This window comes from Amblyraja radiata, chromosome 1, assembly GCF_010909765.2.
Source record: "Amblyraja radiata isolate CabotCenter1 chromosome 1, sAmbRad1.1.pri, whole genome shotgun sequence".
Lineage (NCBI taxonomy): Eukaryota > Metazoa > Chordata > Chondrichthyes > Rajiformes > Rajidae > Amblyraja > Amblyraja radiata.
This window is the reverse complement of record NC_045956.1, coordinates 142,648,085-142,674,951: the sequence shown is the minus strand read 5'-3', so window position 1 is coordinate 142,674,951 and position 26,867 is coordinate 142,648,085. Positions and strand designations below refer to the sequence as shown.

Here is a 26,867-nt window from a genome sequence, read left to right as displayed (position 1 = left end):
AGTTATACAAAACATCACATTTTGAGGTAGAAATTTACCTCTGATTGTTTGCATTGAACAAACACCTTAGGACCCAGTGCACTCCCTTCCAATAGTTGGTTTCACTGAAAACAATTGAAACAAATATTGAGAGGGGGGCACAAAAGGAAACACATTAATGAGTTCATTTAGCATTATTGATCAACTTAAAATGTCTACCCCCTTGACTCAGTCAAAATGAAAGGGTAAAAGGAACCTCGCAATTGAACAAAAATACATAACAAGACTGCACAGTTTTAATAAGAGAACTAAAAAAAGAAAACATGATAGTTTCATAATGCCAATAACATTTTTCCACACTTTTTAAATGAAGAAAATGTCTTCCAGCATTCTGCTTTCTTCAAGTTCTTCATCTGAATCTTCACTATGTGTTGGAGCTACTCCAAATTTAATGGGGTTTTGATGGTATCCACTTAGACTTAAGTTGCTTTTTCTTGGTGTAGTATATATTTCTTTGATGTGCGAATTATGCTTTTGTGAGGAAACCGGTCTTGATGTATCCACCAAATGAACAAGAGAGGCTTCGTAGCTTCAGATTATCCGACAAAAGGGGGGAAAACACGTTAAAATTAGTGAATTTGACATTTATTTCTTCATAAAGTTAAGTAAAAGAGACTTAATATATTAGCTAGTTAGAATCCACTTTCATAAACATTTAAAGCTCATAACTCATGTCACAACACACAAATTTCTGCATAGACAAAAAACCTCGGATAATAACCTGTCGATCTTTACAATGCCTCATTTCCCTTTTTGAATTTTAGAAACATAGAAACATAGAAAATAGGTGCAGGAGTCGGCCATTCGGTCCTTCGAGCCTGCACCGCCATTCAATATGATCATGGCTGATCATCCAACTCAGTATCCTGTACCTGCCTTCTCTCCATACCCCCTGATCCCTTTAGCCACAAGGGCCACATCTAACTCCCTCTTAAATATAGCCAATGAACTGGCCTCAACTACCTTCTGCGGGAGAGAATTCCAGAGATTCACCGCTCTCTGTGTGAAAAAAGTTTTCCTCATCTCGGTCCTAAAAGATTTCCCCCTTATCCTTAAACTGTGACCCCTTGTTCTGGACTTCCCCAACATCGGGAACAATTTTGCATTGAATGCAGTCCTAATAAATAATTATAACTTCTGAACACTACACTTAATGCTTGCCAGCTTAAATGTGCACATTAAAATTGTATAGCAAATAGTGCTACTGTTATACTCAAAAGTTTGTTTGAAGTAAAGAAGTTGCAAAACTCACCAACTATAATAACTTATTTTTACATTAATTGGCAATCCTTACTTTGTAAATGAATTCATATGGGAGTGTTTATCATCGATGTTACTTCAAACCCTGGCCTGAACCTTCAGTTTCCAAGCTGGAACTAATATCAAAATATATTTATCTGCTAAAGGTTCTATTTCCAACATTGAAGTTGGCCTCAGCTAGTGGCGGCATCTTCTTCCTGCTACCTGGTCTGCCTTTGGTAATTCTGAGATGAGGCAGCACAAGCATGGAGCCATAATGCACAGAAATAGGTCTTGTGGCTCACTGTGTACAGGAAATTCAGCACCCATCTGCACTAATTCCATTCACCAGCACTTAGTCTGAAGCCTTCTATGCCTTGGTGATTCAAGTGTTTATCCAGATATGTAACTCTGTCCCCATCACCTCCTTAGACATTGTGAGTTAAAGTTTCCTTCTATCTACTCTATCTGTGGTCCTCATAATTTTGCTCAGCCTTCTCTCTAAAGAAGACAAGCCCAGCTTATCCAGTCTCTCCTCCTAACTGCAAAGCTCCATACCGACAACATCCTGAGGAATCTCCTCTGCACCATTCCAATGCAATCATGTTGGTCCTATCGTGAGGCAACCAGAACTGTACAAAGTACTCTACCTCCACCTAAATTATAAAGTAGTGCCAACATCTTTCCACTATGCCCTGGTTGATGAAGTCAAACTTTCACTATGTTTCAGCATCTTTCAACCCCTGCATTGCCTCCTTTAGGAATCATTGGGCTTGTACACCAAGGTCCCTCTGTCCCTCAATACTCCCTGGGACCCAACCATGCTATCATCCAACTTCCACAAGGTTCCCAGCACTCAAAAGAGGAAGCCTGGCACAAGCACAGGAGTTCCATTGAAATTAATGGGCAACATCAGCTGCAGGGAAAAAATAAGTGAGACTTGGTTTGAGTTATTTCAATTATTTTAATTGCTTAAGCGTCGAGTGCTTTAGTGTTTAAATGCAAAATCTAAATGTGTTCATTTTTACTTTTACTGTTTTGATATCGTCTAGTGGTGTTTGTTTTTAATTTGTTTTTAAATTGGCAAGCCACATTTAAAAAAAAAATTGTTAATAAGATTGCATGATAATCTAACACAAATGTATATAACTGTACTCTTTAGGACACATATTAATGTCATGATTATCCAATTCATAAATGAGGGTATATAACTCATCTGTGAGTATTCTTTATAACCCAAATTGAGTTCCTTTATTCATGACACAAAGGGATAGCAATTCATTATTACTGAACACTCTGGAGTCTGGAATACTCTGGAATCCACTCTACACTCTGGAATACCAACACCATTGCTTCCATCTTCTAATAATCACAAAGACTACAGCCAACAGGAAAGAAAGAAAAGAAAACCCACTCTAATGCAGTTACTTAAAAATGCCCAAGTGTAGCCAACATTTCAAAGTTTTCACATATAAAGGAAACTGAACATTGCTCCAAGGCAACCACATCGGGAATAGCAACAGCTACTCTTGGAATTTACCCAAAAATCCATGCAGAACCATCAATAGCTTTCGATAACACTTAAAGCAGACACGATAAGTGACAAAGAGCATTTGTACTGTTGTCAACTACAAAAAAGGAGAGTGAATTTAAAGTGGCAGGTTTGTTGCCCTAGGTTTTTGATATCCAAAAGCATTATCATCACCGATTCCCACACCTTCAACATCCTACGGTCACTACTGAACTGAAACTCAACTTATCCAGCTACATAAATACAGGGCTGCCAACATTGGGTGAGAGTTGAGAGTGAGAAATTGCGAGGGAGCGTAGTGACCGAGGGGGGAGGGTAGGGAGGGTACGGGAGCTTTCGCATTTTTCAGCTTGAAATTGTGCAATCTGGTGCATACTGTAGCGAGTCTTTTAACTTACACTTGAATGCAACATTTATGCTTTAAATTGGATTAGGTATGAATAAGGTTAGGCTAAATTACATTCCTAATTACATTCCACAATAGAGCTAGGCTCTGATCAACAGGTGCAGCACATGAATGACTATATTCATGTATGGAAATACAATACAATACAATGCAATATTTATTCCATGTCATTTGAACCTCAGTGAGACTCAAACGAAACTCCGTTTCCACAGCCATACAAACTAAACAATTCCTACAAGACATACAAACAAGTCAATTTACACAAACATCCATCACAGTGAATCTCCTCCTCACTGTGAAGGAAGGCAAAGTCTTTTCTCTCCCCTGCACCATTTCTCTCCTGAAGTCGAAGCCCCAGGCGGGCGATGGTAAGTCCCACAGCCATTTAAGGCCGCGCCGGGCGATGTACGGCCCCGCTCCGGGTCGTTCCAACCCCGCGACACAGGCTGGAGAAGTTGCGCTGCGGGAGCTCCGAAAAGCAGTCTCCCACCCGGTACCTGCGAGCTCCCGATATCACAGTCCACCGGAGCCTCCGAGCGCCGGAGTCGGGCCGCAGCAGCGAGCCACCACCACACCCCACGCTCCGAGGCCGGCCAGCCCCACAGATTATATTCATGCTGTTATGCATAAATATATAGAAAACCAGAGAAACAAGGCAAGAGTCGGACTTCCATCATTGTTCTGCACAAATAAATCAATCAACCTTACCTTTTGAATATAGAAACAAGACGAAAATAATGCCACATATTCAATCATATATGGTTCAATGAAATTAAGATATATATGTAAAAAATATATGGAAACAGGCCCTTCAGCCCACACCGACCAGCAATCTATCATACGCCAGTTTCATCCATCACGCCAGAGACAATTTACAGAAGCCAATTAACCAACAAAGCGGCACTTCTTTCGGATATGGGAGAAACTGTAATATCCAGAAAAAACCTATGTGGTAATAAGGCAACAACTCTACCACTGTGCCACCGTGCCACCCTATTAAATTATTTTTTCTGTAATATATTTATTATGGTGTCACGTCAATAAAGATGAACACATGATTCTGATTTCTGCCCTTAGTGAGATAACACACATCTCCAGTCATTGTGTTTTATGGCTTGTTTTCAACCTCTTCAGTCTAAAGGTCTCGACCCGAAACATCACCCATTCTTTCTCTCCAGAGATGTTGCCTGTCCTGCTGAGTTTTTCTAATTTTTATTGTCTATCTTCAGTTTAAACCAGCATCTGCAATTCCTTCCTCCACTATTTGTTAAGCAAAACAGGTCAATAGACAATAGGTGCAGGAGTAGGCCATTCGGCCCTTCGAGCTAGCACCGCCATTCAATGTGATCATGGCTGATCATCCCCAATCAGTACCCGTTCCTGCCTTCTCCCCATATCCCCTGACTCCGCTATTTTTAAGAGCCCTATCTAGCTCTCTCTTGAAAGCATCCAGAGAACCCGCCTCTGAGGCAGAGAATTCCACAGACTCACCACTCCATGTGAGAAAAAGTGTTTCCTCGTCTCCGTTCTAAATGGCTTATTCTTAAACTGTGGCCCCTGGTTCTGGACTCCCCCAACATCGGGAACATGTTTCCTGCCTCTAGCCTGTCCAAACCCTTAACAATCTTATATGTTTCGATGAGATACCATCTCATCCTTGTAAACTCCAGAGTGTACAAGCCCAGCTGCTCCATTCTCTCAGCATATGACAGTCCCGCCATCCCGGGATTAAATCTTGTAAACCTACGCTGCACTCCCTCAATAGCAAGAATGCCCTTCCTCAAATTAGGGGACCAAAACTGTACACAATACTCCAGGTGTGATCTCACTAGGGCTCTGTACAACTGCAGAAGGACCTCTTTGCTCCTATATTCGATTCCTCATGTTATAAAGGCCAACATGCCATTCGCTTTCTTCACTGCCTGCTGTACCTGCATGCTTACTTTCATAGGTACACAAAAATGCTGGAGAAACTCAGCGGGTGCAGCAGCATCTATGGAGCGAAGGAAATAGGTGACGAAGGGTTTCGGCCCGAAACGTCACCTATTTCCTTCGCTCCATAGATGCTGCTGCACCCGCTGAGTTTCTCCAGCATTTTTGTGTGCTTACTTTCATAGACTGATGTACAAGGACCCCCAGATCCCATTGTACTTCCCCTTTTCCCAACTTGACGCCATTTAGATAGTAATCTGCCTTCCTGTTTTTGCTACCAAAGAGAATAACCTCACATTTATCCGTATTAAAAATTAATCTGCCATGCATCTCCCCCAACCTGTCCAAGTCACCCTGCATTCTCATAGCATCCTCCTCACAGTTCACACTGCCACTCAGCCCTGTGTCATCTGCAAATTTGCAGAGGTCCTATCGCAAAATATTATTCACCTCAACTAAGTTTTTTCTTCACCTCCGTTGCTGCAGAGAATACAATCCCAGTTATCAAATCTTTCTTCAAAATGAAAAAAAAATCCTGCCCTTCCAACATCTTCATAAATCGCCCCTGGATCCTCTCCAGAGCAATTGCACCCTTTCTACAATGTGTCATAGTCTTACAGCATGGAAACAGGTTCTTCATCCCAACTTGTTCATGCAGATCAAGATGCCTCATCTAAACTAGTCCCATTGATCTGCATATGGCCTATATCCCTTTAAACCTTGTGTGTGCCAGTGTGTGTATGAGAGTGTGTGTCAGTGAAGCGGCGACAACATTGGGAGTGAGCGGAGACTTGACACTTTTCCAACACTTTTCAGTTTTTTATTTGTAAAAAAATTTGAAAACCATGTATCATTTTCCTTCCACTTCACAATTATGCGCCACTTTGTGTTGGTCTATCACATAAAATCCCAATAAAATACATTTACGTTTGTGGTTGTAACGTGACAAAATGTGGAAAAGTTCAAGGGGTATGAAAACCTTTGCAAGCCACTGTATACTGGATGCAGGAATACAATTAAGGAATTCAGGAGGCTAAATAGAGAAACTGAACTGAGATATGAGATTACCAGATAAGTTAAAAGAGAAGGTAGACAAAAATGCTGGAGAAACTCAGCGGGTGCAGCAGCATCTATGGAGCGAAGGAAATAGGCAACGTTTCGGGCCGAAACCCTTCTTCAGACTGATGGGGGGTGGCTGGGAAGTTAAAAGAGAATCCTTATTAAAAATGAATTCTTCACCTTGGACAATAAAAATGATTGTCTAAGATTAAAACAGGATTTAGATCAACTGGGAAAATGAGCAAAGGAATGATAGATGGGATTTAACTCAGGCAGATGTGAAGTTAAACTGGAACAGGACATTTACAGCGATTGACATAGTCTGGGGAGTGTGGTAAAATAGAGGGACCAAGGGGTCCAAGTATATAGTTCCCTTAAAGTGCAACAAGGTGATGCAGGTTGCAAGATGGCATGCTTACCTTCAATGGATGGAGCATTAAGTCAGCCAATCATGTTATAGCTGTACAAAACATTGGTGAGACCGTATTTTTCTCCACACAGATAGTGATGGGTATGTGGACCAGGCTGCCAGAGGAAGTGGTAGAGGCAGGTACAATTACAGTATTGAAAAGACATTTGGGCAAGAAGATGGATAGGAAAAGTTTAGATGCTTATGGGTCAAATGCAAACAAATGGGACAGCTCAGGAAAGCACCTGGAAATGCACAGACGAGTTGAGCCAAAAGGTTTGTTTCCATGTTGCATAACTCTAATAGTAGCAGTGGGATGGAGAATTAAAATGGCATGCAACAGGAAGCTCAGGATCACCCAATGAAGACTGATTGTGGTGAGTCTGCAAAGACACTCAATCTGCAACATACAGGAGGCCACATCATGAACAATGGATATAATAATAATGGATGAAGTGCAACTGTTTCTACTGGATCAAAGCAATCATTGGAGCCTGGCTACCATTATGATTCCAAACAAAGCCCAATCATACATGCCCCAGGTACATGTCCATTCTGAACAGAATATTCTGGTTCATGTCCGGTTGTATCAACACAGTTCAGTACTTTTCCCAAGGTCAGATTTGCTGAGTAATACCACATGTTCACAGTGAATGGCAGGGCTCTGGGAAGTGTTGTAGAACAGAGGGATCTAGGAGTCCAGATACATAGTTCACTGAAAGTGATGTCAGAGGTAGATAGAGTGGTCATAAAGGCTTTCAGCACATTGGCCTTCATCAGTCAAGGCACTGAGTATAGAAGTTGGGACGTCATGTCACAGTTGTACAAGACGTTGGTGAGACCACATTTGGATTTTTGTGTTCAGTTTTGCTCACCCCGCTGCAAGAAATAAGTTGTTCGGCTGGTAAGAGTGCAGAGAAAATTTACAAGGAAGTTGCCAGGACTTGAGGGCCGGAACAATAGGAAGAGGTTGGGCAAGCAAGGGTGTTTATCCTTGAAGCACAGGGGGATGAGGGGTGATCTTATAGAGGTGTATAAGATCATGACGGGAATAGATGGAGTAAATACACAGTCTTTTGCCCAGATTAGAAGTATCAAGAACCAGAGGACATAGGTTTACGGTGAGAGGGGAAAGATGTAATAGGAAACTGAGGTGCAACTTTTTCCACACATGGGTGTATGGAATGAGCTACCAGAGGAGGTAGTTGAGGCAGATACTGTAACAACATTTAAAAGACATTTGGACAGGAAAGATTTAGAGGGACATGGGCAAAACATGGGCAGGTGGGACTTGTGTAAAAGGGGCAGCTTGGTTGACATGGGCTAGTGAGGCCAAAGGGGCCTGTTTCCATGGTGTATGACTATGTGCCTTGGCTCTTGAATAGTGATGAATAGCAATGTATGTACAGTGCAGAAGGTTATGCTTTCCCTGCTTTTCTGAACATTTCTCTGGGTCAGGTTAGGTAGGATTAGGTATGGAAAAATGATAGAATACAAATTCTGGTCAGGCTTTAATTTTATACCCCAGCAGACCTCCAATAACCACAGTGCAGCAGTAAACTAGATCAACTTTAAACCACCAGCCGACTCTTTTCTGTGTGGTTATTCTAATCTCATTTATGCGACATTGAATGAATAAAGACCATGTGAAGATTAAGCATTGCAACATTTTTGCAGCACATGCAAGCGCAAGCTTCTAATAACTTCACAGAAATAAAACAAATCTGTATTATAAATGCTTCAGTCAGTAATAAACATTCATCAATTTAGGATTATGGTGTCTAGTAAAAAAAATAAAAATTATAAAACAGGTCAATCTCTCTCACCTGCTCAACTGGAACCAAATTCAAGCAGGAGTTATGAAGTAGAAGATTCATTACACTAATGATTCCCAATCCTCCCACTTGCTCACCTTTAAGTAAGATTTTACTTGCAACAAAATCACAACTCAATGAATTTAGTGCATAAAATGAGAAGGTATGCCGTATGCAGAAGTATACAGAAACAAAAGATATAAAAATAAATAAAAATACAAATAAGAAATAAAAAGATACAAAATAAATAAAATTTAATGCAAATTAAACTCTCCAAAACAGGTGTAGTTACAAATATATCTAATGGGGACAAAGGATGCAGTGTTATAGTAGTTGCTAGCAGACTGGAAAATAGTTACGTATCCAGAGACTCGGATTTAGGATTTGGAGACAGGAGTTCAAACCTCACCATAACAGCTGGGGAATTTAAATTCAGTTAACTAAATAGATCTGGAATGAAATGTTAGCATCAGTAATGGCGATCATGAAACAATCCTTTAGGTCATAAAGACCCATCTGTTTCACCATACCCTTTGGGGAAGAAAATCTGCTCTCCTTACCCAGTTTGTCCTATATGTGACCTCAGATCCACTGCAATGTAAATTAGTCAGAAAACTGCCCTCTGGCCGAGGAGCAGCAGCTGTTCAAGATGATGACTAAACTTCACCTTCAAGGACAATAAGTGAAGGACAAGCAAGGCTGCATTCATCAGTGACTCCTATATTGTGCAAATGTAAAGAACTCTCTGGACAAAACGTGCTTTATGATTAAAAAAGCGACTCTAGTGGTTAAAAGACATTAGAACATTACACAAGCAGAAAAAAGGTTTTTTTTTCCACAGAAATTTTATTTTTTTGATGAAAATGTATGTTGTTTGGTCACCAACTACTTTACTTTCAAATTTTTTTTTTAAGGTGTTTGTAACCAGGTATCAACTGCAAACATGGCGAAATGTTTAAATTATTACCTGATTACCCAGTTATTACATGCTTCCTAACAGTAAAATACAGTTATTAGTCCAGTGTTAAGACCAAGGTGAGCACAGAGAGCCGCTTCAACGTTTGCCTCAAAGTACCAAATGTAGCTTCAACACCAATATTAAGACATTGGCCTTGGAATTCTTTAGTGCTTCAGACATCACTACAGAATGACAGGACAGTTTACTGAGGCATAGTGGCAGCTAAGCAGCATATTCTGTTGTGCACCGGGGCCAAGTGGGCTGTTCGCAACTTACATGTGAAAACACAAAGGAAACAAGGTATTGTGGTAGGGGATGTGGGAGGATGGAGGATGGTAGTTAGGGAGTTTGAGAGTGTGGTTAGATTGGGGGAGAAGTGGGGGAAATGTTTGGAAGGGTGGATTGAACCTGAAATCAGACAAAGTGGTCATAAGCATCAAGAACAGACCAACATCAGGGGTTGAACAGCATCAACAAATAAGACATTGAGGAAAGGGAGAATCAGGAGTCAAGCATGCAATTCAGTTCATCTTCTTCTTGCATATGGTGTGCACAGCCTAAAGTTGTAGGACAACTTGTTCAATTTGATCTTATTTGATTTTGCATGCCAGTTTGATTGCATTTGTTGAAGGTTGCAATTCCCACCCTAATGCAATTCAGTTGGGTTCTAGGATAGGGGGTGGCAGAAGGCTCGGGTGCTAGGGGCAGGTTGCTAGAAATGTCAGGGCTATGATTGGATCAAGGCCTTTGAAGGTAGAAGTCATAGTGATCAAAAGGTTTGAACAACATTGACAGTGAGGAGATTATTTCTTTTTTTAGTGATTCTCACTGAGACTACCCATCATCGTGTCTTCTAAATGTTCATGCTATCATGTTAAATTGGACAAATTCAGACCAATCTGGTAGATTCTTTTTCTCTTCTCTCTACCAGTTATACGTGTTTGGTTCGATTGAATTCATATGCAGTAAATCTGATTGGATAGTACACAAACAAAAGGTTTTCACTGTAACTCCGTTAACAATATCTACACTTAACAATAATAAACCTAAACACCACCACCTAACCCTCACCATGTTACATATTCCCATGCTGCTGCTGTCCAGGAATAAATCCCCATAAGCCACTGTTAAACGCAGAGCAACTAACAGAATTGCTGCAGAATTGCTGGTTAGTCATCAGCAAGATCCAGACTAATAATTTTCTTACTCAGCCAACTTTCAAGGGCAGTTGTCAAAAATCTTTTCATTGATAAATTGTATTCTCTTCTCATGTTGTTCAACTTATTCAATCGTGTAGAAATCCGGCAAATTAAAAAGTAAAATTCGTCCCTCTTTGTGAAAAAAATATCCAATGAACTAAACATTTTCAAATGACATAAAAAGTTTAGTCATATTTGACAGGTACAGCATGATTTTTATGGATAAAGAAACTTAGATCAAAACTGTGCAAGCATGACAGATTTCAACTGATACATAGTTCATGTGCCATATACTCAACATCTGTGCACTGGGCAGAAGGACAAGCCAACAAAGGACCACACACTTGCATGATTATTTTAAAAGGTGCCATTAAAAAATTAATGGAATAAATTAAAATATTAAATATTACAAAGCAAAGGAGCACCCCATTTCAATAAATATGCTGTTGAAATAATGACAGCATACATGAAAATATTTAAATTTCTCAAAGCGAAGGAGCACCCCAATTCAAGAAATGCTAGTTCAGAACAATTTCCCTGTCGTGCACAACATAAAAGTTTGATGGTTGCAATTTTATTGTTCCATTTAATTTTTCAAGCACTAAAATTCTCTGGCAGCACTAAACTTGTCAGTTCAAACTTTAAAATTTCAGCAGATCTATGCATCAGAACCTTAACATTGAACCCGGAACAGCACAGAAACAGGCCCTTTGGCCCACAATGTCTGCACTGAACATCATGCCAAGACCAACTCTTATCTGCCTGCACATAATTCAGATTCCTCCATATCCATGTGTCTATCTTGAATTTTCTTAAATGTATAGATCCTTGTGCACCCCAATCCAATCACTGATAATACCATCTTCAGAAATTGCCTGTGGTATTCTATTCCTAATCTTCAAGATTCACTTATTTGATTATGGTTTCAGTCACCCAATAATTTAGTTTAGTGTTAGTTTAGTTTTGTTTATTGTCACGTGTACCGAGGTACAGTGAAAAGCGTTTTGGTGCTAATAACTTGGATGCAGGGCTGCCAACATTGGGTGAGAGTTGGGAGTGAGAAATTGCGAGAGACCAAGCCCGAGGGAGTATAGCGACCGGGGGGGGGGGGGGGGAGGAGGGTGTCCCCCTCCCATTGGTGGGAGGAGGGTGTCCCCCTCCCATTGGTACGGAACATTTGCATTTTTCAGCTTGAAATTGTGCAATATGGTGCATACTGTAGCGAGTCTTTTAACTTACACTTGAATGCAATATATATGCTTTAAATTGGATTGGAGCGTTTTTGAAAGGGGGGAGGCTGTGCGATCACTGATCACTGGCCTTGGGGGTACCCGGTGAGGGAGTGGAGCAACCGAGTGGGGAGAGGGTATGGAAGAAGGGTGTGTCCCCTCCCAGGGTAGGAACCTTTTGAAATTTGATGTATTAAAATGTTTTAGTGCACTGTAGAAGTATGATTTCAATGTTTTTTGTATGAAGTATTTTTAAGAGGTAACTTTTTAAGGGGTAACTTTATCCACACAAAGGGTGATGGGTGTATGGAACAAGCTGCCAGAGGAGGTAGTTGAGGAAGGGACCATCCCAACATTTAAGAAAAAGTTAGACTGATACATGGATAGGACAGGTTTGGAGGTATGGACCAAAAGCAGGTGGCGTAGCTGGGACATGTTGGCGGGTGTGGGCAAGTTGCACCGAAGGGCCTGTTTTCACACTGTATCACTCTATGACTACATTATACCTCCACCATGCATGAATGCTTCAAAATCAAATGATCGAGTTTTATTGCCATATACTCAAGCATAGAAACATAGAAAATAGGTGCAGGAATAGGCCATCGGCCCTTCGAGCCAGCACTGCCATTCAATATGATCATGGCCATTCATCTAAAATCAGTACCTCTTTCCTGTTTTTTCCCCCATATCCCTTGATGTCCTTAGCCCCAAGAACTAAATGTAACTCTCTCTTGAAAACATGAATTGGCCTGCACTGCCTTCTGTGGCAGAGAATTCCACAGATTCACAACTCTTTGCGTGAAGAAAGTTTGTTCTCATCTCAGTCCAAACTGGCCCCACCTTTATTCTTAAACTGTGACCCATGGTTCTGAATGCCCCCAACATCGGGAACATTTTTCCTGCAGTTACAGTAAGTGAAAATCTAGCAGGCAAGCAGGATGCTTTCACCAACCACCCCCATTTGAAGTCCACTATCTTCCACTGTATCTACCCAGTGCTTGGTACTTACTTCCAGCAGCCACTGGTTGTCCTCCAGGATGCACTGAGCCACAGCCTGATACATGCCGGTCACCTGGGCGAATTCGGCAGAGACTCTCACGGCAGCGGCGCAACGCTTCGACGCCTCCGACGGCCCAGGACTCTTGCACTGAGGCTGCTCCATGGCCGGAGCTGCAGTGAGCGACTCGCCAGCCCGGCAAACACTCGCCAGCCCCGCTCCCCGTCCGCATCTGTCCCCACCGCTGCTTCTGCTTCCAACACCCGCGGCCCATGCAGTTGATATGAATTTTGACATTTTCGTTGATCACAGAATTTCTCACAACAGAGCAAGAGAAATTTGTGATCAGCGTGAGAATTTGGTGAAATGCGTGATTCTCACGCTCAATGCATGGGAGTTGGCAGCCCTGTCTCTCTATCTCCCTCTCCCTCTCCCCCTCCTCTCACCCCCTCTCTCTCTCCTCCTCTCTTTCTCTCCCCCTCCCTCCCACCTCACTCTCATCCCTCTCTCTCCCCTCTCTTCCACTCTCTCTCCTCTCAACCCCTCTCTCTCCCCTCCCCCTCTCCCCTCCCCCTCCCCTGTCTCACCCCTCTCACTCTCTCCCCTTCCCACTCTCTCCCCCTCTCTCCCCCTCTCTCCCCTCTCTTCCCCTCTCTCCCCCCTCTCTCTCTCTCTCTCTCTCTTCCACCTCACTCTCTCCCCTCTCTTTCCCCTAACTCTCTCTCCCTCTCTCTCTCCCTCTCTCTTCCCCCTCTCTCCCTCCCACCTCACTCTCCCCTCTCTCTCCCTTCTCTTTCCCCTAACTCTCTCCCCTCCCCCCCTCTCTCTCTCTACCCCTCTCTTTCTTCTCTCTCTCCCCCTCTTCTCTGTCTCTCCCTCTCTTCCCCCTCTCTTTCTCTCCCTCTCTACACACTCTCCCCTCTCTCTCTGTCTCTCCTCTCACCTCTCCCCCCCCTCTCTCTCTCATCTCTCTCTCCCTCTCTCCCCCATTTCTCCCTCCCACCTCACTCTCCCCCGGCTCTCCCTCCCCTCTCTCTTTCTCCTCTGTCTCTATCTCCTCTTTCTCTTTGCCCCCCCATCTCTCTCTCTCTTTCCCCCTCTCTTTTACCACCCCTCACTCTCCCCCCTCTCTCTCCCCTACCTCTCTCTCCCCCCCTCTCCCTCTTCTCTCTCTCCATTCACGCCCCCTCTGTCTCTCCCCTCTCCCCTCTCTCTCTCCCCCCACTGTCTCCCTGTCTCCTTCCCCTCTCTCTCTCTCTCTCCATCTCACTTTGAGAGTCAGTCCCTTCGGCACAGAGACTCTCGCGGCAGCGGTAGTGGCGCTTCCGATGGCTCCGCGGCCCAGGACACTCGCACTGTCCGGAGTGCTCCATGGCCAGAACTGCAGCGAGCGACTCACAGGGCCGCAAACACTCGCTAGTCCCGGCTCCCCGCATCTGTTCCCGCCGCTGGTTCTGCTCCCATCCCTCCCGTAGCCCCGGCTCTCCAACACTCGCGGACCATGCAGTTTATCCGAGTTTTGACATTTTCGTTGATCACAAAATTTCTCACCACTGAGCGTGAGAAATTTCTGATGAGCGTGAGGGCGTGAGAGTTTGCTTGAGGGCGTGAGTCTCACGCTCAAAGCGTGAGAGTTGGCAGCCCTGTGGATGGATTTTATATTCCATCTAGGTCATTAAGAGTTTCAGTCACAGTACAGGAAAAAAACATTGTCTACTTTTGCATTTCTGAGGAATGTAAGATGACTTTTTGCAAGATTGGTGGTGTTCAATAATTGCAAGTTTTGTTCTAAGTGCAGAACTCAGTCACAGAATCACTTAACACAGAAATAACCTCTTCAGCCCAATAAGTCTGTACCGATTACTAAGCATCCACCTTATCCAACATTTTATTTGTTGCACATTCCCATCAGCTCTCCCAGAGTCTACCACACTCCTGTATGGGTAAAGGCAATTTACACTATACTATTAACTAGAATATCTTTGGCATTGGACAGGAAACTGGAGTACCTGGAGAAAATCCATATGATCATAGTCAGAATGTGCAAACTCTAGAGACTGCAATGAAGGTCAGAATTAAAATAGGTAAACTTGCTGGGGATCTTAGAGCACTCTAAACTGTGAAAAGATATGTTCATCTAATGAGAAATATATCAATGTACTGAAGAAAATACAAAACATTGCAACAGGACTTGTATGTTATACTTAACAGGAATGACTAAGCAGGCTTGGGTTCTTTTGCTACACAAGCTGCAACAAACCCTAACTTTAAGAATAGATTTACCTTTTAACCGGCTTGCCCTTGTTCCACATGCATGCCTTACCTTAGAAGAAATATTTGAAATTAACTTTCCAGATCTTTTAATATTGTATACCTCTCAGATCTCCCCATTGAATTGTCTTTCATATTTGAAAATCCCAGATCGCTCCAACTTTGCTTGATAGTTCACTCTTCTGACATTAGGGACAAGCTTTAACACAAGACTACTCTCTTTAATTCACTAACAGCTCATAATGAAGCACTAACACAGTATTTGTAACAGAAATGGGTGGGTTCATGAATTTTGTATTTCCATTTCAGTATACAAATGTTGCTAAAGTAGCATAATTCTCTTAATTAGCATAAACCTTTGAGAGCTCCCAGCTTTAATGTATGTATATGCAAGTTTATTCCCCATGAACCAAGCATTTAGCTATTAAACATTTCAAATGCTCTCACTAGAACATACTAAATAATTCATGAATTCACACAGCTCTCAATGCTGCTTTTAGTGGAATTCAAACACAAGAGCATATGCACTTGAACACTCTTCATTCCATTATTTTATTTCAAAATTAGGTTATATCTGCATAACTACCATAAATTTTCATTTTTATAATCACTTAAACTAGTGATAAAATCCTCGTCTGCTTCAAAAAACTTGAGCTTTGTTCCTTAACTAATCACTCCACTAGTTTTGCATGGTCAATTCCCGCAAGTACAGATTTTCTTCACTTCAGTTCTTCCTATCAGATGGCTCCATAAACCATTTATTGGAATATAAATTTTAAAATAGTTTTTTTTTTTTTTACCTACTAGTCGCCATTAAACAATCCATGTAGCCGCAACAGCCTGAATTTAACTCGTTACTTCTCCGAATGTTTTTAAAGATTATATGTTGCTAGATACTACTTGACCTATTTCCACATCTACGTGGATATAAATTATTTAGCTGTGGAGTTTGATTAATATTCCACCACTTGCTTAGTCAATAGACAGCCTATTTCTCACCAACTCATCATATAGAATGAATTGCATCTTTGTTCCCAATACTTTTTTTTTTTTAAACACAGTTACGCCCAACAGTACTGGGAACTAGTACAACTAGTAGGATTAAGCTTGAGATAACATGGCCTCATCATAAGATCCAAGCGCACACAATTTATGAAACTAAAAGTTGAATTCAAAATAAACAATGACGTCTTTTAACAAAAGCCAAAAAGGGTAATATATTATTATATACTGGGTTCAAAATAACTTGATGGCAACTCAAATTTAACTTACCAGGTTTTAAACTTGGGGAGACCAAGAAAACCAGATTAAAAAGTCTTCCTAAAAGGCTACAGATCTAGAACAAAATGTTTCTGAAGTTCTGTGATTGAGTTTAATTTGTTGGTTTAGCAAAGTTAATCTAGGTTAATCTAGACCTACCAATGTTGTTAAGCTGCGCTCATTTACACATGTATCTACAAATATGCAGAAAAGAGTGAGTTAGCTCCTACTTTTTGGTCATTTTGGGTCCATCATCAATACTTACTATTGCTAATCAACTGGCATATAGCAGGTGCCACAACTCTCAAACCGAGAGCCAGGAACGTTCTGGATGTGACCAGAATGCCATTGCCTGGCCTGGAACTACATTGTCAGAGTCATACAGCACATAAACAGGCCCTCTAGCCCAACTCGTCCGTGCCCGATCTAAGCTAGCCCCATTTACCCGCCATCAATTCCTGGTCACTAAAGCAGAGAATACATTCAACAAACAACAAAGCGGCAAGGGGGCAATACTTGATGCATCAAAGATGTGAACCTGCAACATTCAGAATCATTCGATGTTAAACATAAAATAAACTTTTCCGCATGTCATAGAAACGGATTTCTGAATCCTCATGGTTTCAAGGCTAGTTTATTGTCACATGTACCAATTAAGGTACAGTGAAATTTGAATTACCATACAGCCTTACTAAAAAGAAACAAGACACACAACTACATGAAAGTTAACATAAACATCCACCACAGCGGATTATCCATGTAAAGTAAAGTAAAGTAAAGTAAATTAGCCTTTATTGTCATCCAGATACATATAATCAAAATGACAAAAACACACAATAAACACAAATTTAACATCCACCACAGTGAGTTCACCAGGCACCTCCTCTGTGATGGAAGGCAATAAACTCCAATCTTCTTCCTCTTTTATAAAGGATCTAAAACGGATCATAATAAGAGCAATATATAGTGTATCCAATGTTTAATGCTCGTCAACCAACAACATATTTTTGATTATTATCTTTATTAAACAGAGATAACTAGGGGCTCGACTCTTGGGGCCGAAGTGCTGTCACCTAGTGAGAAACTAGGGAAGCACTCTTGGCTACGGGTGAGGCTGAGGCAAAGTGGTTTCAAGACTCCCCACTTCCTAGCATATTACTGGCTAATGTGCAGTCTCTGGAGAACAAGCTGAGTGAACTTAAAGCGTGACAGATGTACCTTACAGAACTGCTTCACAGAGACACGGCTCACCCCTCACATAGCTGACTGTGACATATCCTCCCATTTCACCCTACCAGCATCTGTATGCAACACAACACCAGTCATATCTTCCCATGCACTCCTCTTCCCCTTTTCCGCTTTTCATAAAGACCACTATCTCCACAACTCCTTGGTTCACCCCTCCCCAGACACTTTCCCCAACAACCGCAGCGATCTTAACAGCTCTCACAGGTAAGACAAAGGTTCACATGCACCTCTTCACAACCCAAACCACCCCAGTCACCCTGCACCTTCCCTCTCTGTACGCGCACTTGCCATCCCAGAGTTTCATATTTCTCTTTTAGCTCCACCCTTTTCCCTTTCCCCTGTGCCCATCCATTCATATCCCTCCATACTCCATTAATTTAAAGAAGGTTTTTGACCCAAAATGTCGCCTGTCCACTCCATCCACAGATGCTGTCTGACCCATTGAGTTTCTCCAGCACTTTGGTCTTTGTTCATATAGAAACATAGAAACATAGAAGATAGGTGCAGGAGTCGGCCATTCGGCCCTTCGAGCCTGCACCGCCATTCAATATGATCATGGCTGATCATCCAACTCAGTATCCTGTACCTGCCTTCTCTCCATACCCCCTGATCCCTTTAGCCACAAGGGCCACATCTAACTCCCTCTTAAATATAGCCAATGAACTGGCCTCAACTACCTTCTGTGGCAGAGAATTCCAGAGATTCACCACTCTCTGTGTGAAAAATGTTTTCCTCATCTCAGTCCTAAAAGACTTCCCCCTTATCCTTAAACTGTGACCCCTTGTTCTGGACTTCCCCAACATCGGGAACAATCTTCCTGCATCTAGCCTGTCCAACCCCTTAAGAATTTTGTAAGTTTCTGTATTTCTTCTATATATATTTCTTGATGTTGCAGTAATGAATGCAGTACTCCAGATGGGATCTGACCAAGTAACTGAAGCATCACCGTATAATGTTTGTATCCCACCCTACTGGAAATAGAATTCATTTTGTTTTGAACCTGTGAACTAGCTCTGAGTTATGCGTTTTCATGAACAATTTAAATACTATGATGATCGGTGGGTAATTAGGAGAAAACTAAGTAGTTCAATGCAAATGAACTACAAATGGTCTTGCTCATCTGTAATTATCATGATCAGACCTACAAAACATTTACCAGCAGCTGTTGCTTTGAAATAACACTGCAGCTTGCAGTCTCAATACCATCAAACAAGCAATCAACAAACCACAGCTACCATAAAAATACCGTCCCTGGTATTTTACAAACTTCTATAGCACTGAACTTCAAAACTTGAAGAACTGAACTAAACATGTGTATTAAGTTTCTATTCTCCGCCACTGCCAACCATCCTCATAACTTCAGCAAATCCCCATAGCCCTATACCGATTCTTGTTGCTAAAATTCCCACAACACATTTGCATTTTTTTAAAGGTAGACAAAAATGCTGGAGAAACTCAGCGGGTGAGGCAGCATCTATGGAGAGAAGGAATAGGCAGGGTCTCGAGTCGAGACCCTTCTTCAGACTGTAGTCGGGGGGGGGAGGAGGGGGGATGGTTAGATAAGTTGACAAGCATAAGTTAGTCTTATGCATTTTTTTAAAGATCACTCGTTCACAATTATGATGAATTAAATACATAGCTGTTACTTTGGAGAATTTTGAAGGTGGTAGCTCATCATGTATAGAATCATGGAAACTAATGATATTTTACTGCTGATCTTCTGCACCTAGTTACGTATGTAGTTATGAATTATGTTTTATGGCTAGCAATGACTTATAGGGGTACAATAGCACGGCTACTGGGCTGGCAGCCAGACTTCTGGATCATTGATCCAGAAGCACAAGTTCAAACCCACTGTAGCAGATGGGGGATTTTAATACAAGCAATTAAATAAATCTGGAATTTAGAAAGTTAGTCTTACTAATGGCAATCATGAAACTAATAAACTGTTGTAAAATCCCATCTGCTTTATTATTGCCCTCCAGAAATGGAATTCTGCCATTCTTACATGATCTGGCCTTTAAGTGACTCCGATTCACCTAGAGGTTGACATTTAACTGCCAACTCAATTTAAGGGCAATTATAAATGGACAGTAAATACCAGAATTGCCAATGAGGTTTGCATCCCATGAATGACACATTAAATTATGTTTAAAGTATTTTCATTTCTCTCTTATTTCAAACTTAATGAAAAAAGTGCAGTGAAGCACAGAAATGTCCTACTATGCAAGTTCTTTCTCATCTTTCTTACCAGGGGTGACTTGACTGCTGCCTTGAAAATCACCTAAATGGGGATTAAGTACTAAATTCACCAAGCCGTTATGCATCCTTTATTTATTCATTTTCTTTAATGTGCAGTTTATGTTTTCTAGAAACCCTTGCAAGTGTTGAAGGACAATTTCCAGATTAGGATTCAGTGAAAATGGAAGGGTACACAGTAATAGGCTGACATTTTGATTTGCTGTCCCATATACCCATTAAACAAAGTAAGCTAAATGCATTTCTGATTTTAAATTATAATGCATTACAGAACTTCACTGTGGTTACATGTATATACTGACAACAAAGAATGAGCTCCAGGAAGCAAGAGTCATACATGCTGAAACTAGGGCACAATTTACAATATCACCCTTTCTTAGCATATGATTTTTTATTGTTCCTGATCTCAATCTAAAATAAATTACAAATAATAAATACAGAAAATGCTAAAATTAATCAGCAGCTCAAGCCGTGATTGTATCAAGAGGAAGAGTTAATGATTCGACTCGAGGACCTATCATCAGAATTTGTTATTGCCTCTACCTTTTTTTCAGATTAAGAGGAAGAAAAAACAAGAGCGTAGAATTTGAGAACATAAAGGACAAAACAAATGAAGGGCAAGGCAGAATAGAATGGAATGAGACGAATAATTCAAGAAAATAAGTATAAAAAGGCGTCACTTAGAATGATAGAATCAGTATCTGAAATTGTTAAAATGGAAAATTAGATTTGATTATACCCAATTTAAAAAAAATCAGATGCTATGACTTAAATTTATATTTAGTTTAATTGAAACAAGGATGCCAAAGAGATCCAAATGAGAGCGAGATAAAGAATTCAAGTTAGATGCAACGAGAAACTCAGCTTCATACCAGCAAGCTGAAACAATGTGCTTTACAGTTTTCACATCAGTTTTGATTTACTCAGTGGGTGGTGGGTCGTGGCTTGGGTATGATGGACTGAATGATCACTTGTTGCACCATAAGAAATGTTTGATTGTATCTGAGCAGCAAAGCAGTCAACTAAACTGAAAGTAGCACCTTGTTACTTGATGTGAAGTATTCTTTGCAGACGAGTTTTGTGGAAGTGTCTGGCATGTTTGCTGCACACTATTCATGTTTCGCAAGTATAGATTAAGGTCAGTATGACAACAGCACAATATACCATCAGCTTGATCTTTAGGGTGCTCTTGATATTTAGCAGAGCTGGCTTTTGCTAACTTGTTGACTTTGCAGTTAATGGTGACCGATCTTGAGAGAGTGCTGCCAAGTTATGTGAATTTGTCCAATACTGAAAGCCTCTGACCATTCACAAGGATGTTTGGTTCTGTGTCAGGGGCCTTTGATGCATAATTTATGAAGCCACAAAAAACTGCAGATGCTGGAATCTTGAGGGAAACACTAAGTGATGGAGAAACTCAGCAGGACAGGCAGCAACTGTGGAGGGAATGGACAGGCAAACTTTCAGGTCAGGACTCCTCTTTAGATGGACTATAGTAGGAGGGACAATGGTGGAAAATAGTTGGCGCATAGTTTCTGTTTTCTTTGCGTTAATTGAGGCCCAAGTTGCCGCAGGCACCAACAAATTTGTCCAAACACTTCAGTGTACCAGATTCCAAACCTGTTTAAAGTGCAGTCTTCAGCAAGAAGGAAGTTGCTTGAGAATCATAAGATTATGTGATAGGAGCAAAATTAGGCCATTCGGCCCATCAAGTCTACTCCACCATTCAATCATGGCTGATCTATCTCTCCCTCCTAACCCCATTCTCCTGCCTTCTCCCCATAACCTCTGACACCTGTACTAATCATGAATCTATCATCTCTGCCTCAAATATATCCACTGACTTGGCCACCACAGCCTTCTGTGGCAAAGAATTCCACAGATTCGCCACCCTCTGACTAAAGAAATTCCTCCTAATTTCCTTCCTAAAAGAACGTCCTTTAATTTTGAGGGTATGACCTCTAGTCCTAGACTCTACCACCAGTCGAAACATCCTCTCCACATTATTGGTCCTGAATCAGTCGGAAAAGAGTCCTTACCTGAAACATCGTCTGTCCATTTCCCTCCATAGATGCTGCCTGGCCTGAGGAATCCCTCATTATTTTTTGCTCAAGATTTTAGCATTTGCAGTTCCTTACATCTCCAGTCCTGTATCTAATGTTGATTCAATTTCCTTTACCAGGAGAGTATATGCTAATAAATGAACTTTGAATATCAAGCTCATCTACTTTTACCAGCAACATACCAGAATAAAAAACATAGCACCTATTATTGATATGAATCAATTCTCATTTCAGATTTTTTTTTCCTTTTCAACTGCATTTTACCCCAGGAATTAGTCTGACTTTAACCAGTACTTCCAGGGTCCTTACATATAAGGAGGCTGAGATATTAATTTTGTATGATCACAAATATGAACATGAATTGCATTCCATAGAATCAATGAATAGAAGAATCCAAATACATTTAACATTGTCACAAACCTCTGCAAAGTGCATTGTAACTACGGACTTAATATATTATTCATATTCACATTATCATGGAGTGATGAAATATTGCCATTGAGAAAATCCTCTAATAAATAAAACAAATGTCTTTAAATATCAGTGTTATATTATACTCTGTTTTTAAAAGTCGGGAATAGTAAAATATATACGCCAATTGGAAAAGTTAAGAGAGCAAGTTCTTCCCAGTGCACAACACCGAATGGGAAGTTTGTGTGCTGAGACTCATTTTCCAAGCATAATGCACTGAATAAGACAGAGGGATTTTGATAATTTTTGAAATGGCATTGCAAAAGATTAAATAATCATTTCATGAAAAGCAATTATTAACATAAAACTAACTCCGTCATGCCATAGTTTCTCATGTTTTTAATCTCAAAAACATTAAAACACCAGAACTCCAAGGGCCTAAGATCTATAAATGAGTGTTTCAGTGTTTCGAACATACATGCAGGATGTTTTCCCAGCACGTAACTTATGCAATGGAGTTCTTTTGCAAAACAAAATCCCATTCACAATTGCAAAGATGCTTCAATCTTATGAGGAAAAATCTTACATCATCAGCACACACAGCTATTTGTTGCGTTCGGAAGCAGGCTGTTAGATATTAACAATAATTAAATAACAGATTGGCAAATGCATTTCAATAAGTGTCTTACTCATCACCATTCCATGTAGAAACAAAGATTTGGAAAACAACATGCGTCGTCATTTTCATGTTTCACAGTCCTAAGGGGGCTCTAATCAAATATGCAACTGTATTCCTACATGGGTCAAAGGCAAACTATGCCTTCTTATTCTTCTCAATCTACCTACAATCATTGACACAGTTGACCATGGCATCCTCCTCGGATGCATCTCTTTCATTGAACATCTGTATAAGTAATGTTTTGATTTGATTTGTATCCATCTCACCTGCACACCATTTTATCAAGTGTTCCTCTACAACCTAAACTTGGCCTGCTCCTTTTCTTTAACCGCATGCTGCAACTCTGTGATTTCATCCTAAAAAAATAGGTTTCACATGAGATGACAGAGTTCTCCATCACCACCACTTCTCTTCAGCCCTATCTTTAAATTGTGCAACTGTTTACGTAGAGATCAGAAATATCCTCAAAGTAAACCCGATTAGACCAAATCCAACATCTTCAGTTGCAGCAACGCACTCGCCTCCCTAGTGACCCGCTTCGTAACATTTTATGTAGGCAGAATCAAACAATTTGCTGCCTTGGTGTCGGGCAGAATCTTAAAATGAGCACCAAACTATGTGTAGACCGTGGGTCATAGAAACATTGAAAATAGGTGCAGGAGGAGGCTATTGGGCCCTTCGAGCCAGCACCGCCATTCATTGTGATCATGGCTGATCGTCCCCAATCAATAACCCGTGCCTGCCTTCTCCCCATATCCCTTGATTCCACTAGCTCCTAGAGCTCTATCTAACTCTCTCTTAAATCCATCCAGTGATTTGGCCTCCACTGCCCTAGTCTTTTCAATCTTTCCTCATATGACAGTCCCGCCATCCCAGGGATCAATCTCGTGAACCTACGCTGCACTGCCTCAATCACAAGGATGTCCTTCCTCAAATTAGTCGAGGTGCCTTTTTTTGTCATGTTGTGACCCACATCCCATATCTACCTGTATTTATAACATACTTGGGTAGTTTACACCCCAGCAGTATGAACATTGACTACTCCAATTTCAGGTGGTCCTTGCTTTCTCCCTCCTTCCCCTCCCCTTCCCAGCTCTATCACACCCCCCAACCCTCCAATTCTTCCCCCCCCCCCCCCCGCCGACATCAGTCTGAAGAAGGGTCTCGACCCGAAACGTTGCCTATTCCTTCGCTCCATAGATGCTGTCTCACCCGCTGAGTTTCTCCAGCTTTTTTTATTTTTTTTATTTTTGTTAGAAGTACAATAATGTAGTACCAAAGTACCCAATACATATTGACATATTACATTTCATGTACAACGTCTTATTTTTAGTTTAAAAATAAAACAGAAGAGTAGAAAAAGAGAAATTATCAGAGATTGGTGCGTGAGATAGCCCGAAAGAAGAGAGAAGTACACGAAAAGGTACAGAAGAATGGCGAAAAGAAGGAGAGAGAAAAGAAGAAATAGAGAAAGAGAGAGAAAGAAAATAAGTTTTAAAAAAAGGAGATTGAGGAAGATATACCTATTTAATGTTCTTGGCCACCCCTCACCTGGTTCTGAAACATTTGATTTCTACGGTTGTGTTGCACCATATGCTTGTAAAAAGTCGATAAAAGGAGACTAAATCACTAAGAATTGGTCTGCTTTACCTGCTAGGAGGAGTCGCATTTCTTCAAGATGTGACGTTTCCGACATATTTGAAATCCATTTTAAGCGTGGTGTTGATGCATTTTTCCAAAATTTAAGTATAAGTTTTTTTGCCGTTATTAAACCATAATTATATTAAATAGTTTTGTAAAAATGTCAAATTTTTAATTCCAAAATTTATGAAGTTTTGTGCAAGAGACAAGAGTGTGTTATAGTGGCATTTTGAGATAAGCATTTATCACAGATGGGGGAGATATTTGGATAGATTTTATTCAATCTAGTTTTTGAGTGGTATAATCTATGTAAAATTTTAAATTGAATTAGGTTGTGCCTTGCATTAATCGAACATTTGTGTATGTATATTAGGTATTTTTCCCATGTTTCTTTCGTACTTTTTATCAGTAATTCTCGTTCCCAGTCTACTCTAATTGTCTCTGTCGATGGTAATTCTATATTTAAAATATTATATAAATATGATATTAAATTGCTTGATTCTGCTTTACTGTTCATTGCTTCATCTAGTAAATCTAGGGTTAGAGTTTGATATCCTTGTACAGGTGCACAACCTTTTATCCGGAGTTCCGGAAACCGAAAAGCTCAGAAAACCGGACATTTTTTCCAGGATGTCGTCTGCACACCAAAGCTCGCGTTTGGCGCCAAACTTGACCCGAAACGACCCACTGTCAACCCAGGTCTGTACTACTGTAGCGGCTGCCTCCTCCCCGGAGACCGGGGAGACTCTTAAACATCTGTAAATCATTGCTTAAATGTTAGTCAGTTAGTTTGGAGGGCTTTTATGTGAATGGGGGGTGGGGAGTGAAGGGGGAAACTTTAATTCTTAGTCCCCTACCTGGTCGGAGAGGCGGGGAGCGGGCAATGCCTTACCGGGTCGCCGTGCAGTAAGCTCCGGAGCGCTGTGGCCGCCAACTCCCAACATCGCGGAGCTGGGGCTGCGGGCGTCCGGCCGCGGGCGGCCCCGGTTGTAGCTCCGACCCCGCAACTCTACCCCTGGCTGCGCGGCGCTCCAAATCCAGCACGGCCCGCGGCCAGACGCCCGCAGCCCCAGCTCCGCGATGTTGTGTGTCGGCGGCCACAGCGCTCCGGAGCTTACCGCACGGCGACCCGGTAAGGCATTGCCCGCTCCCCGCTGGTATCCCAGAGCTGCGACGCCGCCGACTCCCAAAATCGCGGAGCTGGGGCTGCGGACGTCCGGCCGCGGGCGGCGCTGGATTTGGAGCGCCGCGCAGCCAGGGGTAGAGTTGCCGGGGTCGGAGCTCCAACCGGCTCCGCGATGTTGGGAGTCGGCGGCCACAGCGCTCCGGAGCTTACTGCACGGCGACCCGGTAAGGCATTGCCCGCTCCCCGCCTCTCCGACCAGGTAGGGGACGAAGAATTTAAGTTTCCCCCTTCCCCCCCCCCCCCCCCAACCACATAAAATCCCTCCAAACTAACTGACTAACATTTAAGCAATGATTCCCCGGTCTCCGGGGAGGAGGCAGCCGCTCCAGACTTTTCAAGCCGCCCGCGCTACCTACCTAATCTACGCTAAAAATCTTCCATTCGGAAATCCGAAAAATTCCGAAATCCGAGAAGTGTCTGGTCCCAAGGCTTTCGGATAAAAGGTTGTGCACCTGTATATGTTTTTTCAAGTAGTCTCGAATTTGAAGGTATTTAAAATATTGATTACTTTTGAGGTTTTATTTTAATTGTAATTGTTGAAATGATAAAAGGTTTCCCATTTCATACATATCTCCAATCCTTTTAATTCCTATTCTTTCCCAATAGGTATACGTTTTGTCAGTGAGAGATGGTTTGAATGAGGGATTATTAACTATTGGAGATAAAAGCGATAGGTTTCTTAATTTCAAAGTTAGTTTTATTTGTTTCCAAATTCGTATTGTGTTGTGGATAATCGGGTTCTTCTTATATATTGTATCGGGGAGAAGAGGATCGCTCCTATATTAAAAGGAGAGCAATCCTCTTTCTCCATTCTTATCCATTCTCCCTGTTGGGCAGAACTGGCCAACCAATAAATTATGTTTTTAATATGCACTGCCCAATAGTAGTATAAAAAGTTCGGAAGTGTCAGTCCCCCAGATTCTTTAGGTTTACACAGGTGTTTTCTTTGGATTCTGTGCGATCTGTAGTCCCATATGAAGTTTGTAATATTGGAGTCTAATTTTTTTAAGAATTTTTTTGATAAGTATATTGGTATT

The 26,867-nt window shown here is 41.5% G+C and overlaps 1 protein-coding gene across 3 annotated transcripts in view; it reads right to left on the bottom strand.

The window, feature by feature from the left end:
- Positions 1-253: 253 nt before the first annotated feature.
- kiaa1328 (KIAA1328 ortholog) overlaps positions 254-26,867 on the bottom strand; it is a 137,355-nt gene continuing 110,741 nt past the window's right edge. For all 3 annotated transcript variants that reach the window (XM_033032200.1, XM_033032182.1, XM_033032191.1), the window contains one exon: positions 254-568. In XM_033032200.1, the coding sequence (XP_032888091.1) occupies positions 343-568 (226 nt within the window). In that variant the 3' untranslated portion in view covers positions 254-342. The remainder of the gene's footprint in view (positions 569-26,867) is intronic.